The sequence below is a fragment of the Scomber scombrus genome, chromosome 13 (genome assembly GCF_963691925.1).
Source record: "Scomber scombrus chromosome 13, fScoSco1.1, whole genome shotgun sequence".
In the NCBI taxonomy this organism is placed as follows: Eukaryota; Metazoa; Chordata; class Actinopteri; order Scombriformes; family Scombridae; genus Scomber; species Scomber scombrus.
In genome coordinates this window covers 3,003,690-3,020,482 of record NC_084982.1, presented here as the reverse complement: position 1 = coordinate 3,020,482, position 16,793 = coordinate 3,003,690, and the positions used below count along the sequence as shown (strand labels likewise).

The 16,793-nt window shown below is 39.5% G+C and overlaps 2 protein-coding genes across 2 annotated transcripts; both read right to left on the bottom strand.

Moving 5' to 3' along the window:
- Positions 1 to 8,011: 8,011 nt before the first annotated feature.
- On the bottom strand, positions 8,012 to 9,436 carry LOC133992533 (gap junction alpha-3 protein-like). The gene has a single exon (XM_062431179.1). The coding sequence runs from the start codon at positions 9,434 to 9,436 to the stop codon at positions 8,012 to 8,014; it is 1,425 nt and encodes a 474-aa protein (XP_062287163.1).
- A 3,305-nt stretch (positions 9,437 to 12,741) lies between these two features.
- Positions 12,742 to 15,825, bottom strand: gjb8 (gap junction protein beta 8). The gene has a single exon (XM_062431983.1). The coding sequence runs from the start codon at positions 15,823 to 15,825 to the stop codon at positions 15,019 to 15,021; it is 807 nt and encodes a 268-aa protein (XP_062287967.1). The 3' UTR covers positions 12,742 to 15,018.
- Between the last annotated feature and the right edge of the window lie 968 nt (positions 15,826 to 16,793).

Here is a 16,793-nt window from a genome sequence, read left to right as displayed (position 1 = left end):
TTTCGGGTTAAAAGTGAGAAAAAAAAAAGACCAACATGTGAATGTAATGGTGTTAAACTCGATGCCCTGAGTGTTGAACTCTCCTGGACATAAAAGCAATGTTACATTTACAGTCACATGTATAAATGCAACTATTAAGTACTAGTAGCGATGGGTGTGCACCACTGTGTGACCTCTGACCTTTTGACCTCACCAGCAGCTTTCTAACCTGACCAGTGTGTCGGCCTCCAAAAGCATCAAGTTCAGATGCCCAGAACCTATACCTTTAAACATTCCAACTGACTATAGTTGCCAATGTTTGTTGTTTTCTCCAATATTTTTCAGGTCTCAGAATATAATTATGGTGGTACCATAACTGAATGGTACTGCATATATAATAGAACTGTCAGAAAACTCATTCATGTTGTGAAAGTATGATTTAATTGGTGCTATGCCACCTGGGGTCCACAATGTAAGGATGGATCCTTTGGCTGTAAGAAATGCTGCTGTATTTTTTTTACTGTATTATTGTTGTTACTGCACTGATTTGGGGAAGAAATTGTCCCTGAGAAGCACTGAGCACTGTTTGTCCCTGCAGTGGAAATAAGCCACTGAGTGAGTGACAGACTGAGGCCTCCAGTCAGTCGTGCCAACAGATCAACTATCTCCCATCACTCCTCAGCCACTGGACCCAAGAGCTCAGCACTCATGTACTGTACTCTGTTGTTGGAATCAATGCCAAATACTCTGTTGTTGGAATCAATGCCAAATATCCTGTGCTAAGTAATGCTTCCAAATCCTTATATTGTTATTTTCCCCCCAACTATTAAGCTCATTATCTAAACTACCAGGTATTACATTCTTCTGGTTAGTTTGTATTTGTGTTTTTTCACTGAAAGATCACCCAAGTATTAAAAAAAGACTTTAAAGAATAAAAATATACTGGATCTGTGTAATGTACTAATGCTATATATTGTTTGGTCAAAGATAATATATACCTGGAATGATTGACAGTGAGGGGCAAATACTGACTTCTTCTGCATTTCGACAGAGATCCAAAAATACCCACCCAACTTAAATCTTACTTAGTCAGTTTTTTTTTTTAATGACATTCACTGACATGACATTGAATTAAATGACTATCTAAAATAAAAGCCTCAAAAAGCTGAGACATAACACAGAGCAGACATAATCTGAAGTCCCCAATTTTTTTTCTCAGAAGTTGGTGGAGACTAAACTAGAGCTGAAAGTCAATTTATCAGGTGGACAGACATACTAAATGAAGTATCTCCATGTCTGCTATGTAACAGTTGTATCTAACAGTTTGTTAGCCAGCAATATAGGGGTTAGCCTTTTAGCCGTCTACTTATTTTGATGTTTTTGGTCGCCTATTGGACAAAAAATAGGAATAAAGGTTTGAAAGAAAACACCAAGTTTAGGAAGACCGATAACTAAGTTGGTCGAGACAAAAAAATATCCATAGTGTAGATGGAAGTTTATTTTTTTTTTTACCTTTTTGTGTGACATTAACACATTAGCATACTGTGTCAACTGATAGCATATTTTAGCATGATGTAATAAATGGAGAGTGCCCAGATGGCAAAAGTTGTTAGTTCAAAAATTGGGTTATGGTTGAGGTTAAGGGCGCGTTTTATGGTTGGCGTTGAAAAATCTACTTTGAATGATAATTTTTAAAGTCATGGAAAAATGTTGGAAAACTGGTCTATCTGCCCGACATCTTTGGCCGTCCTGTGACAAAGCAGGTAAGTTAAAGTTAAACATCCTGTGAAGGAGGTAACTTAAAGTTAAGCTACGTCATCATATTTTAACTAAGGAGAATACGTTAGCTTAGTCTTGGCAACTTAAAACAGTTCCGTGAGCTAGCTGCAGTAATTTGCTAAAAAATAAAACAAAATACAAAATGTCTTGATGAGTAGACCACATGTTTATAGTTCTTTAGCTATGTGTTTGAGAAGCTAACACAAGCTACCTATGGTATGTTTTTAGCTCAGTAATGCTAGCTAAGTATATCTGCCCAGAATTCTTTATTTTTTTAAAAGCAAACATTTGCTGTCTTAACCAATTTATCTATTGCTGTTTCTTTTCAATTCAATTTTATTTATGTAGCTCAAAAATTATAACTGTAGCTAACGCAAGTTCAGCTAAAAATGTGTCATTGTAAGACTCACTGCCCCCAGCAAATATATTTCATTTAAAGTTACTTGTAAAGTCAACTAAATACCAAGTCAAGTAAACTACACTGACAAGATTTGTGAGAAAATACATCTGCTCGGTTAGCATCCAACATCCTACAGCTAGCTGCACTATTAAATATCAACCCTTGGTTGTGGTCAAACTTGTAATTAACGTTGTTACATCAGTCGCCCTTTTATTTAGTAACGTTTTATTTCCTCTAATTACAGTTAGGCCTGTGTGCTTCTATAAAGATGCCAGAATCCACCACAGACCAGTACCACACCCTTACCCCTTTCTGCAAGTAATGGTATGTTGGTCAATACTTGGCCCAAACACGCACTTACTTTTACTACACCTATTACTATATTAGTAGATAATTGGGGGGGCGTGGTAGTTATATGTGGTTTTAAAACACAAAAGCTGCTGTCCTACTGCCATACTGTTTGACATGTACATCAGCTAGTTTCATTTTTGTCTGATGCAAGTAAAAGTCAAGAGGTAGCTCCAATGTGTTGTAACTCCCAAAATCACAAATTTCAGTTTTTACATTTCTGTTGATGAACTGGTTCAATAAACAAAATTCAGTTTAAACAAGTCAGCTTTAGAGATGTGGATATCTTCAGTTTATGATAAGCTAGGCTAAACACACCATGGCTAAAGCTCGTACTTGGCGCTTAGATAAGAGTATTGTTCTAGATCTCATATTACTCTAAGAGAAATAAAAGTGTAAACTATCAGCTGTCAAACTATATCCATGTATTCCTTTATGATAGCCTAGAACGTGTTCCTGTTTGTTCTTCTTACTGAGTGTGTTGTAACTGTTTCTTTGTTCATTCCCACTGTGTTCAAAGATCAAACTGCTATAAATTTCACCCACATCTATAATGTATTGCACAGTGTTGTAAATAGTCTCTTGATTCTTAGGATGGTGCAGATTCGGTTTGTGATAGATGTGGTTCTTAGGTGCAAGACTGACACGCCCGTCTTATTTTAATTATTTCTGGATGTGGCTATGAAGTGGATCTGACTGTGTGTGTGTGTGTGTGTGTGTGTGTGTGTGTGTGTGTGTGTGTCTCTGGCTCAGCGTCACATTCTGACATTCTCCACTGGAATGCAGTGAGGGACCGAGCAGCGGGGAGGTTGGAGGTCAAAGAGTCTACAAAGAGAGTAATGCCAAACACACTCAGGAGCTCTACTGATGCTGATGTGGGCTGCATATAACTAAAAGAGTTGAATTGAATGAAAAGAACTGAATAAATTAAGCAAAGATCTGTAGAACTATACAAATGCAACTATAACACACAATAATAGATTATAAACACAATTATAGAGTACATACAATAAATTATTGTCATTTTTATAAAAGATCCACATCTTTACATTTACTTTTTTTTCAGTATATTCTTAGATAAAAAAATTGACAGTTAGTATTTTATACTAAGTATTGTACTATAAAGCACTTGCTGGACACATTACAACTGTCAGTTATTTTTTTTATTCATTAGTGAGTTTTACACCATTTGTTATCTTTCTAATGAATTGATAATATAACATTTAACATCATTTTAAAATATGTAATATAATTAAATTATCACAGATAGTTGTTAAGCACACTTCAAGAATGTAGTGGTGAAGTGGTAAGTTGTCTTGTAAACTTGAGGTCACGGGTTCAGCCCTCCTTTATGCCTTCGCTTACATCTCTAATCTTTCATACAGCTTGCTAAATTCAAAATGTCAATGTGATTTAATAAATTCATATAACATATCCTGATTAAAAAACTGTAGAGCTTCTTACTCTTTGTCTGCCAGTCTTTTGATTCAGTTTGTGGAAGGGTCTCGTGCTGAGTATGTGATATTGTCTATTTCTTTTTATTCTACAGGAAGTTGTATTCAGTGTACGAAGTGTTCTTCTCTTCCCAGAACTACAGGATGGAGGACAGGTAAATATCCTCGAAGTTTACCTTCCAACTGAAGATGTATCTGATTGAGTCTTGACCAGCAAGAATGAAAAATTAACTCTTATTAACAACAAATTTAATCAGAACAGCTCTGATGTTCTGATGTACTTTCTGATGTAATAGAGAAAATATGTTAGAGGGCATGGATGTAACGTTACATCAAAAAAGGCAACATGGATGTGGCATGATAGTGGTCTCATAAACCAAAGATCATGAGTTCCTTTGACATCTATGCCATAATGCAGTTGCTGATCACCACATTCATATAAAAAGGTTCATCCTTTGTTCAAATTGGCTTGAATTAAATCTATAGACTGTGGAGCCTCGTTGGCTTGTGTTTGAGTTGAAGACCACAGATCACAGTTGTTTTTAGATATTTATGAGTAGGTCCAAGTCTTTTGCAAATTGCAAGTCAAGATGCACATCTTTCACCACTGAAATGTAATGGTGTTTGAACACTTTCCTTTTAGTTGAGATCAAGTCTAAAGGCCTAAAGTGCAAGTACTTTTTGTCTCTTTAATTATGAATTGTTTGTATCTGTTTGGAATTGTTTTTTACTAGGTTAAAACTTAAAACTTGAATATTTTTGCTCAGGTTAAGTCAAATGTATTAAGTCCTCATTTTTGTGACTCCAGTGCAAGACTCAAGTCCACAGCTCTGCCAGTGATGTGTGTGAGATTTATGGACTGGAGAAAAAAAAGAGACTAAACTAAAGTGAAAGCCAGAACAACAAAATATGGTACAAAAAATTTATTTAGTAACAGTTTTGTAAACATTTGAGGTAAATGAACATTTACATCAACTTGTTCTTACAAAAGAATCATTCATACACAAGGCACTTCTCTTGTTTAAGACAGCATTGAAAACAGGTTGCTGTTCTGAGCATTGTGAGATGGTTCACACTCCCTGACGAGCCAGAGAAATCATGCTCTGCATGAAACGTAAGAGGAGAGAATTTGGAGGAGTCACAGGGACGACGGGCTTTGAACACAACATCCTGTCAGGGCTTTATATGCAGGGTAAGGGAAGGGCCAGCTACCCAGCTAACATTCTCTCAACAGTGGAGTCGTCTGATATGACGTCTAACCAGAGTCCCAACCAGTCTGTGAGAACATACTGAGTGAACACGCAGAAAAACACCCTAACTGACTTTTCTCTCTCTCGCTGTTGTTTTTTTTTTTTTTTTTTAAATCTTCAAACTCATCATTATCAGATTCGGACAATAAGCTTGAGATAAATAACAGTTTCTTTTTTTTAATACTGCCTTTTCTGTGCCGCTGCATTTTTGCTTTTAAGACATTTTTTTTCCTTTGAGGATCATAGAGATTGGCAGTTTGGTGTCACGCTCTCTCTCTCTATTTCTATCAATATTAACATCATAGAACAGCATTTTTCCTTCCTAAATGTGCAAATCTTTATCAACTACCAAAATGTAAACTTTAGGAATCAAAAAAAAAAAAAAAAAAAAAAAAAAAAATGCAGATAACAAAGATTTTTTTGTCATTTTGAACAAGAAACATGGATTGGGAAAGTCATGCTTTTACCTATGAGTTCTGCAGTTGCATATTCTCCTCTTTGTGTTTCTAATTGCACTGGATGTCATTAAATCAACTGAAATAATGAAACATTATACCTATATGGGTACAGATACTATTACACCATACAGTACCATCATTTTGTAAACCCCCTGAAAAAACAAAAAAGCTGGTACCACTTTACACTGCTCTTACTCCAGTGTATTAACCTGCACATTAACTGCTGGAAAAGTATTGTCCTTATTATATACTGTGCACAAACATAAAGTACTTGTGTTGTTATGCCCTGTAAGTGCAATATGTCTAATCCAGAATGAGTTTTCACACAGTATTACTGTGTTCTTAAAACACTTTCCCAAAGGTTAACTCAGAGTTTAACACAGTGGATTAAGGTTGTTGTAAAGTTTAAAAAAAAAAAAAAAAAAAAAAAGAGAAAAAAAAGCTTTTTCAAAGTGAGTGCCTGGGTTGTGAATGAACCAAACAGCACAGTAACACAACAGAAACAGAGGACTGTGGCTGCTGATGAATTCAGTTAAAAGTTTGGGTTTCTAAAAATCTCTAAGAATCAAGATTAACACAACAAAAAAGAAGCCGTCAAGTTTGACTTCACCGTGGCATTTTGCTTCTCGCAACGCCAGTCGTTTTGTCCTTTCTTTTTAAAATCGTAGCTGTTTTGCAATCACAAACTGACTACTACAGGTATGCAATTTTATGAGTAAAATTCAATTCCGTTTTAAAAAAATAGCACTTTTCAGAATAAAACCAATGAAGAAGTATATGAAATGTGTAAGGGTGAACTTTGATAACTCCCAAGGTTGCTCTTGGTGTTTAAATTTGAAGATTAAAAAAAAGGGGGGGGGGGGGGGATTGTGGATTTCAAGGCAAAGATATCGAACTAAAATATTTTTAAAAATGAGTTTCTAGTCTAACCAAAGAGCTTTGGGAGGTTGTCTGAATGACTTTGGAGAATTTAGGTATTATGTATATCAAATGGTGGCTGCCATGTACTTTCATAATTTTTCCAAGATACTTTAAGGTAATATCTTGTCACGTGTGCAGTTAGTGGAGAGCATTTTTCTTTTCAGACATGTTAAGTGAAGGCGACGCTGACAGAGGCAGGTATAAGGGACTCTGTTCCTACTTCGCTCTTTTGTCAACTAACAGCATTAGGGGGAACGTTTTGATCTCTATGTTGTTGACAATGTAGTGTTCGTAGAGACCCAGGTGCATTCTGGGCATCACAGGGATGACTTCTACCAGTTTTGACCCATATCCCTTCCACATTGTGCCTACTCTTTTGAGGACTCTGGGGAATTTTACATCAGCCCATTCCTCTCCATATTGCCTCAATTACAATATTTATCGTCTCTGCAAGAAGCGCTGAAATGAATGATGGGTAAAACCAAGCCAGCCTACCTTGGCATGCAGATCTGTGAGTAAATCGGTGAGTTGTAGGGCTACCTGTGCTGGCGTGCACAACCACGAGGAACCACGATACATTTAATGCTTGTTGATAAAAACTACTTCGTGGATGAAGTATCGTTAATAAAAAAACAGGTGTTTGTTTTGGTAAAATTCAGAAAGTGCTGAAGCAAAAGGCCCTCCGGGTCAAAGGTCAAACGCTGGACCAAGCTGTTGACATGTAGAGCAGAACACGGTGCATGTCAGTGCTGCCAATTTGATGGTGCAACCAGATAAAAAAGGATGAACAAGATATATATGAGTAAATTGTCTGGCTACACATCGAGTGGCTGATCTGTCAACAGTGGCAGCTGCCTGTGCTTCCTCCATATAATAATAAAAAAAAAAATTCAGTCATCACCTTGACAAATGATAATTTTCCCGTTGAAGTAATTAGTCCCATAGGCTCAACTAAAAGAAGAAAAAAAAATAAAGAAACATCATGAGATCTGCCCCCAAAACCAAACAGGTCAGTAAGATGTGTTGATGCAAAATGATGACATCACAATGTCCTTTTCTCCGTCTGCCGCTGCGAGCAGAGCCTTCTGACTTTGTAAGCACTGCATGATCACATTTTGTATGCATCATTTAAGACCATCTAAAAATACAAACCTTGCCTCAACTACTCTACAACTCACCGATTGCACTAAATCAATGACTAATGCTGATCATTTCCTCATTTGCCTTACTTCTTTCAATGCTTTCCTGTCTTGTCGTCTTGCCTTCTTTTGTTTTTTGTTTTTTTTTTTGTTTAGTTTTTTTTAGTTTTTATTCATGTGTGTGACTTTTTTTTGTCTAAGAATGACCATTTGAGGGTGGGATTGGGGGAAGCGGATAATTGGTCAGGGAGGGTTTTCGGGAAATGAAAGGGCTCAAGAGATTTTAGACAGCCAGGTCATTCGGCCTGGCCCTGATGCTGCTGCTCTTGCTGGCCCGACTGAGCCGCCGAGGGTCTGTGCTGACCATTACTGGAGGCTCGTGCATCTCCACTGTGGTGGTGGTGACGTGGCCATCCTCCTGCTCGCTCTTCCCCCCACCCCAGCTGCCTGCGTTGGAGCCTGGGCCGCTGCTGCTGGAGGCGGCAGCGGCAGTCGTGTTGGTGTTACTGTTGGTATTGCTGTTGTGAAGGAGCAGCGACGCATCGACGGGCTGCTGCTGCTGCTGCTCGTTGTCGGTGCTGGCGGCGGAAGAGGAGGAGGAGGGGGAGGGGGAGGTGGCCTTCATCTCCCGAGTCTGCTGCTCGGTGGCCAGGTTGGCCCAGTTCTGCTGCGTGGCCAGCCTGTGGTTGTTGTTGTTGCTGATGTAGTAGTGGGAAGAAGGGGAGGGCTGGCGGAGGGACCCCTCCTGCTGGAGGTCGTCAATCTTAAACTCCGCTGCTGAGGGCACGGCTGCCGGCCCCATGGGCGGCAGGAATGCCCCACTGCCCGCCGTCACATCTGTGTAGTTGGGAGGATAGCTGAGGGTGGAGGGGGCAGTTCTGGAGGCCGAGGCCAAACACTCAGGCTGTGCGATGTTGGCACGGCGCAGCGACTCATGGTCAGGGGCGAACTCATTTTTCATGCCCTGTTTAACTTTCTTCCATCCAAGGTGATAGATCTCTAACAAATTCAGCAAAAGAGACACGCAAGCCACCACAAGCATAAATATAATAAAAATAGTCTTTTCAGTGGGCCGCGAAAGGAAGCAGTCCACAGTGTTGGGGCAGGGCCAACGTGCACACTTGTACAGGGGCATCAGCCGGAAGCCATAGAGGAAATACTGGCCCAAAATGAATCCCACTTCAAACAGGGTCTTGAAAATAATGTTGAACACATAGGTACGCAGCAATGCACCTCTGATACGGATTTTGCCATGCTCGTCCCTGATAGGCGGCTTCTCCTTCTTGCCGCCTCCTCCTCCTCCTCCACTAGCATCTCCACCATTTCTATAAAGGAGTTCTTTCTCCTCTTGGAACCTGTTTGCTTTGCGCATCTCCTCCTCCTTCTCTTTCCGCTTTTCCTCCATGCGGACGATGTGCAGCACATGGCCCAGGTAGATGAGAGTCGGCGTGGATACAAAGATGATCTGCAGCACCCAGAAGCGGATGTGCGAGATGGGGAAGGCCTCGTCATAGCAGACGTTCTCGCAACCAGGCTGCTGGGTGTTGCAGGTAAAGTCAGACTGCTCATCGCCCCAAACTTCTTCGGCCGCGGCCCCCAGCACCAGGATCCTGAAGATGAAGAGGACAGTCAGCCAGACTTTGCCGATGACCGTCGAGTGCTCCTGAGCGTTCTCCAACAGCCGCCCCAGAAAGCTCCAGTCGCCCATGCTTCAAGATTTCTAGCCTATGGAGAAAGTACAGGCTGGAGGTGACGAGGGAAGAAAGAGCAAAAGAAAAAGAGGAGAAACAGACAGCAAGAGTGTGAGGAAAAAGTTAGATAAATGTCCACAAACCTGCTGAATATTCTCTAAGTTGGTTTGAACATTTGCCACAGCAGTATCATGTAAGGCCTTACCCCGATGTTAAACACTCTACACATACGAACACAGAAGACACAAGGACATGGACGAGAGTGGAGGTTCCGACTAGACTCTGACATATTTCTATTTTACATAAAACGCTTAGCACAACCGGGTCTTTAGAGAAAAACTGCTAGGTAGGCGTCGGTAATCGATAACAAATCGAAACACGGCATTCGCTTCAAACACAGACACTTTTTTAGCAGCGCATAAGACACTTTTTTAGCAGCGCATATACTGTATAGGCCACCTGTTTGACTGAACCCTGGTTCACTCTCCCTTTCTCTCACTCTCTATGTCGTGCCTGTCTCTCTCTCTCTCACCTGCTCGCTCCACTGCCCAGCAGGCATGTGCTGAGATCAACATTATAATGTTCGAAAACAGCATTTAGCAGAGATGGGGCTCTGGTGTGGCACATGCACACACACACACACACACACACACACACACCCACACGCACGCGCATGCACAGACACACAGACACACACACACGCACGTACACACACACACACACACACACACACACACATACTAACACACCCTCCCTTCCTCTCTCTCTCTATATCCACTGTCCATAAGGACCAATTAGAAAAATGTATCTCTAATTATGTCAAATAATAATATTTTACACATTTTGGCGAGATTTTTAAATTAAGCTCAGTTGAGCTGTTTTAAAGTTAAGAGTTCAGCTGTTTTAAGGTTTCATTTTAAATAAGTGATTTATCATTTAGTATATGAAATGACAGAAAGTAGTATATCACAGTTTTCCAGAGGGCAAGGTAACATTTTCAAATAACTTGTTTTGTCTGACCCAGACAAGAGAAAAGAAGAAATTCCTTACATTTGCAAAGCTGGAACCAGGGTTTGGCATTTTTACTTGATAGATGACTTAAAATTTTAATAAATTATATATATTTTTTTAAAGTGATGATTTTACAGTTTATTGACTGATCAGTTAAACTGCTAATCTTTCTTTTAGAATTATATCTGTTATTTGATTTAAAAACAAGATTTAACAAGACACATGCCTGAAGTGATTCTGACATCTTTTAATCCTCTTTCCTAATTAAGAAAGTGACTTTTTAGTTGTGGCCAGAGATGAAACAGACTTTTCAATTAAACACATGTTAACAAGATATTTATCCTCATCAGTCCACTTATGTGATACACAAGTGATAAATATGTTTTCAGCGAGGTAACACCTGTTGTTTCTTTACACCTTTTACACAGCTTTATGTACACCACCCCAAAACTATAGCTACACAAACCTGCACACACACACAAACACACACACAATACAGAGCAGAGGAGGGACTTACTAAAATGTTCTTGTTTTAAAGGTAATAAATCCATCGACTAGGGTTCACAATATGTATGACACCTGGAAGAGAAAAACATCATTGTTATTACAGTATATGACCTTTTAATAGACTTTAAATGGTACGCATGCCACACAAAAGAACAAATAAAAATATGTAAGGTCTGTGCACGTGTTTGTTCAAAAATGTGAAATTAAATCAGATTAAAACACCACCACTCCTTTTTTTCTTCTTTTTTTTTTTTTTTTTTTTTGCAGAGAAAGGGTTTTTAATTAAAAAATCTGCCTGAAAATAGTCTAAAATCACTGTGTAGTAACACACAGTTTGCACTTGGAACACCTGATAATATCAGGTTAATTGATATCAGTAAGACTGCAGCAGTTAAACCCCTTGAGGGGTCAGAAAGTCCTTTGGACCATTCATTCTATTTGATCTAGGGATGATCATCAGTGGTAAACTTTTATTCCATTTCTCTCAGCTGTTGAGGTATTTTTGGTATTTCTGTCTGATGGTGATGAAAGTAGCAGAAGAGCCAGGTTCAGTACAAAGACATACCTACCATCCTGACAATACAGAGTGTGCCAGAGACCCCAGACTCCACAAGCTTTGTCAGGCTTTTGTCTCACTTTTGTTTATTAAAAGCTGAAGTAACTCTTGATTACCTGATTTACCACGCTGCTCTTCATTCATAAAGTTGGCCTTAGGCTACTTTACTCCCAATTAAGTGCAGGGTAATATTCACAGCAGTGTGTATCCGCCATACCTTTAGACTGGAGATGTCATACTTAAACACGAAAAGCAAATCCATCTGCCATCATTGGTGCCATCATTTGAGTGCGTTGAAATGCGTGTAGACCTCCTCCTGCAGCGACCCTCCCCCTGTCTCCCTGATCCCAAAAAAAACCGCAACCTGTCGCCCCTCTGACTCTCTGAAACTTTTTTTTTTTTTTTTTTTTTAACGCTGCCACACAAACTCATTCATGCACAAACTTCTCCAGGCGTGGTATCTGTCTGCCTGTTTGTCTGTCTGTCCCGGCCCGTTAACTTGTGCAAGGAAAAGTTTTTCCTTTAGTTGCTGTTAGTTTTTGGAGGCGGCTTGGAGTCGGAGATGGGGCTCGGTTAGACGGAGCTGCCTCCCGTTTCCAGCCATGTCTGGACTGTCACATTGTGTGACCATGCATGAGTGAATCCACAGAGTCATCAGCCTGTCGCGAGTCACACCACGCCCCTACCAACCTCCCCTAAACCTTTACAGTAGTATGTGCGCAAAAGTTGCCCCCCCCCCTCCCTCCCAAAAAACAAAAAAAACACAAAACCCTTTTCCCCAAAACGTTCACACTATTGGTCCAAAAGTCACCCGAGCATGCTCTTAACTTCTAAAAAGTATTAAGAAAACTTCAAAACCTCACCCCCAAAACGTGCCAGAAAATAAACCCTTTAAATCTCCAAAAAAATCTCCAAAAAATTTAAATATGCTCTCCCTACAAATAAAACATTATTTTGAGAGTTTCATGAAAAACCTGATACCTCGTGTATAAAACGTAGAAGAAAATATGTGAGAATAATGCAAAACTGTCTGTCCCATTAGAAACTGGTATATCTAACAACTAGAAAACTAAAAAAAAAGGAGGAGAAAAAAAGCCATGGATACCCCACCCTGCTGGGTCAGCTGCAGACATGTGGAAATGTGAAACACACCAACAGACACAAAGAAATAACCTACACAGGTTAGTTTTTTACTGATTTATGGGGCGAAAAAAGTCTTAAAGAGCAAAAAAGACTTTAGGGATCAAAGTGTGAATGTAGTAAAAACATCTCAAATACAAAAACACAATCATCACAAACATAGAATTACTTTTTTTTTTTTGCTTAGGAAGCTGTGTGTCCATCTGTTGTCTGCTGTTAGAAGCAGGCTGCTAACCATCAAATGTTACAACTCAGGACTGGAAAGATCAGGCTCGTCCCTTAAAAACAATGTTCATTATAACACAAACGGCGCTATCACAAGTTTAGTATCAAAATGTCATTTTGCTGTTACAGAAAGTAAGAGGTCAAAGGCCAAAGGAGAAGAATTGCATTGCAAGACAAATATTTCAAAGAAAATCTACATTTTTGCTCAAATCTTCATACAGACAACTTTAGAGTGCTTGTGCTCTGTGATAATGCATGTTTCTTCCTCTTTGGTCAGAAACCTTTTTCACCCCCTGAAACATGCCAATGTTACACTTCAGTCACATAACTTCATCATTGGCATCAGTTCCATAATGAAAAACATACAACTCATCCAGATTTTTCTCTTTATACATGTAGGAACCGATATACATCTAATTGATTTTTTTTCCGACTTGTCTCACATCCGTCTTTTTCTAACATGTTCCAGCCGACCGAATCTCCGCTCTCTGTTCACAAAAGGTGACTTTTTTTTTTTTTGGAAGAGAACACAGATGAGACTAATCCAGCTCAGCTATTCCTGGATGGAGGCAGAACAAAGAGATCGGGGCCGTGGTTCCCTCACATTAAGAGGGCGAGCTGTGATTAGTGCGGTGGCTAAAATAAGGCACATGCTGAAAGCTGATACAGCCAGCTGGGGTCAGCACACACCACAACAACACAAGTCAAAATAACACAGGAGCGGGGCAGAACTGAAACAGGACAGCTTGTAGATACTGGGGGAGTGAGCTAAAAGCATCAAGAGGCACAACACAAATGTTACAAAAATTCAAAATGACATACCAGAAAACACATTGTTAAAACACACTACACCCTTTCATTCATATCTGTTACACACTACAAGCCTGACAGATGTTCAACAACATATTCAGTGACAGCTTAATTTGCAGATTATGTGTAACACCTCACTGTTTTTAGATGTGTCTAGATTAATGGAACACTTCAAAATCAGTTCATGTAAAAGACAAAAGACAATCTGATTTAATTGAATCTCAACTAATAAACTACTGCAGTGTAGTAGCTAGGTACGTTTTTTTTTTGTTATATATTAATTATCAGTAAAATCTTGTTCTGTGCAATCCAATTCTCAATAATAGGCTGATAAAACACATAAAAAACATTATTCTAGCATTATTTATAGAAAGTTGTAATGATTTTTAGAACTTAATAACTTGCTACAGTCACACAATTCAATACAGATATGTTAAATAAAAAACAACTCATAGCCGCTTCAACCACATATTAAAATAAAAAAATGCCAGCTATTGTAAACTAAACACTAAAACATAATCTCAAAGGCAGCCGGACCTCTTTTATCCTTCAACTTTCATGACTTCATTTGTTCTTCTTCCTTCTCTTCGACTTGAAATAAATCCTCCTAGCTTTTAGGAAGGAGTTTGTGCTCTAAAGGGGGTTCCGCTGTGAACCACTAGATGTCAGTGTAGACTAACTCTTCTCCAGGCACTCGTGCAATGAACTACACATTCAAGCAACTTCGAACTAGAATCAATAAATTAAGAAAAAAAAAAAGCTCCTTCAATGTCTATCAATCATCCACAGTATGAAAAAAGTAAGGTGGCACTTGTGATACTTGTGGTTTAAAGATGCTATCGTGTATGAAAAATGTTCTGTTCTACCTGAAGGCATTTTTAGGGAATACAAAGGCTCTCAAATTCACACTCACTGGTGTGAATTCAACTAGATTTATAATTATATTGCTGTATGATTCATAACTTTGGATTTTTTTTGCATAACCAAAGAATGTTTTATTGCCTTTAGTGGCAAATTTAAGGCCGTATGTAAGAAAACATTCATTCATTCCTTCCTTCCACCTTCCTCATAAGTCAAATATGCATATTATAAAGTGATTTCCCTAGAAATGGATGTGAAAGGCAGATCGTTCCAACTACAGAAGCCAAACTATTTACTTTTATGGTAATTCCAAGTTCCCATAGTCTCAGAATCTCTTTCATCTTGCCTTGAGACTATTTCAGGTGGATGCTTGGGTTAAGAGCCTAATTGCCAAACTGTATACACACAAACTATGACCATGTGTGGTTGGATTTACAGTTTACGCTTTCCTCCTTCTCTGGCGCTACTGGACCACTATAGGCCTATCGTTCAACACATGGTCTTGTTGCTTGATGAATCTGTAGAAGAAGACAGCAGCATCTCGTTCTTCTTGTTCTGCATAAGGGAATTATCCCTAGTCACACTGTCCCTGTTGCTGTATTGGTGTTTCCTCTGGTTACGGGTCGAGCACCTCAGGAGAGCCTTGACGACGAGGTAGCACAGCTCGGCCACGTTGAGCACCATGCAGATGATCGATGAGGATACCATGAAGATGGTGAAGACGGTCTTCTCCGTTGGCCTGGAGATGAAGCAGTCCACCTTGTTGGGACAAGGCCACTGCTCGCACTTCACCAGCCGGGGCATCTGGAAGCCGTCGTAAACGAAGTACAGTGCATACATGAAACCGCCCTCAAAGATGAGCCTAAAGAACAAGCTGCAGGTGTATGTCCACCACAACGGGCCTGTGATCGGCAGACGCCTCTTCTTCAATATCTCCAGGTCAGTATCTGACGTTTTCTCTGTGCCGTTGGAAGCCAGCATGGTCCTCTTGTCTCCACGTTTCCTGTAGGCAACGTGCATGGCCACAAGGAGGGCTGGGGTGGATACAAAGATCAGTTGCAAGCACCACAAACGGATATGTGACACCGGGAAGAAGTGGTCATAGCAAACGTTCTTGCAGCCGGGCTGTTGAGTGTTGCACGTGAAGTCTGACTGCTCATCGCCCCAGACGCTCTCAGCAGCCAGAACCAGTATGGTGATGCGAAAGATGAAAAGGACGGAGAGCCAAATCTTTCCTAGACTGGTGGAGTGTTTGTTGACACCGCCCAGCTGGGCATAGAGTGCCCCCCAAGACATCGTGGATGCTCAGTAGAAAAGCTGTAGAAAGCAGGAATTCAACAGGAGGATTAACAAACAATTCATAGCATTGCTGAACAATTACGTTTCTCACAGATCCTCTGAGTTGTACCTGTTAGACAACAATTCTTTACTTAGTAGATAGGCTTTTGTTATTTTTATGTTGTGGAACAGTGTGTGTATGTGTGTGTAAGAATGTATGCCTTTGGTCATGAGTAAGACGCACATGCTGGAACACCAAGCCAAGGCTTAGAAACATAGAAAAGTTATAATTTGCCATTTAGCGGGACAATTTTGCACCATAAAAAAAGTGAATATTACCAATATAGTCACTTTGATGTCTCGATATTGTGATTTACTTTCGGAAGCTCATTGGAGCCGGTAGCCTACTTTTCTTACACTGTAAGTACATCATGGCAATGTCTTTGATTTAAGGGACATAAGTGAACATGCTAGTAATAAGTAGTAGTAAAGAGATGATACAGTATCTTGAATAGAATGAAATCAGAAGGATGGTCAGTACCATGTGTTTCCAATAAATCTACCCCTTTTCCTTATCTTAAAACTCTTTATTAGCTTTACTTTCATCCTTATTCTTGCTATCCGCAAAAAGAAATCCTTTTGGCAAATCAGTAATCAGTTTTAAAGATTCAAACATTTTGTGAATTACAAGCAACACAGCATTTTTAAACTTTTATTTTACCTTCTTATTTACAGTTGTTGTTTTGTTGTGTAAATCAAATAAGTCATGAATCCTTTTTACTAGTAGGATTACACTATAGCCATTATTAGTAGTTAATATTATTAGTAGCTGTATTGTTGATCTAATAATTAGGGTAAAGTTCAGTGTCTTCGTAAATCTAACAAGACTCACCTGTTTCTGTAGAGCTTGTCCAAAAAATATTAATAGTTTTCCATGAAGGGAAAAACTAATGTCCTTTTAGTCCTTGTTTTGTGGTCTGAAGAAA

Excerpts from the sequence above, each read along its gene's own strand:
- gjb8 (XM_062431983.1), bottom strand. The coding sequence starts at position 15,825 with ATGTCTTGGGGGGCACTCTATGCCCAGCTGGGCGGTGTCAACAAACAC.
- LOC133992533 (XM_062431179.1), bottom strand. The coding sequence starts at position 9,436 with ATGGGCGACTGGAGCTTTCTGGGGCGGCTGTTGGAGAACGCTCAGGAG.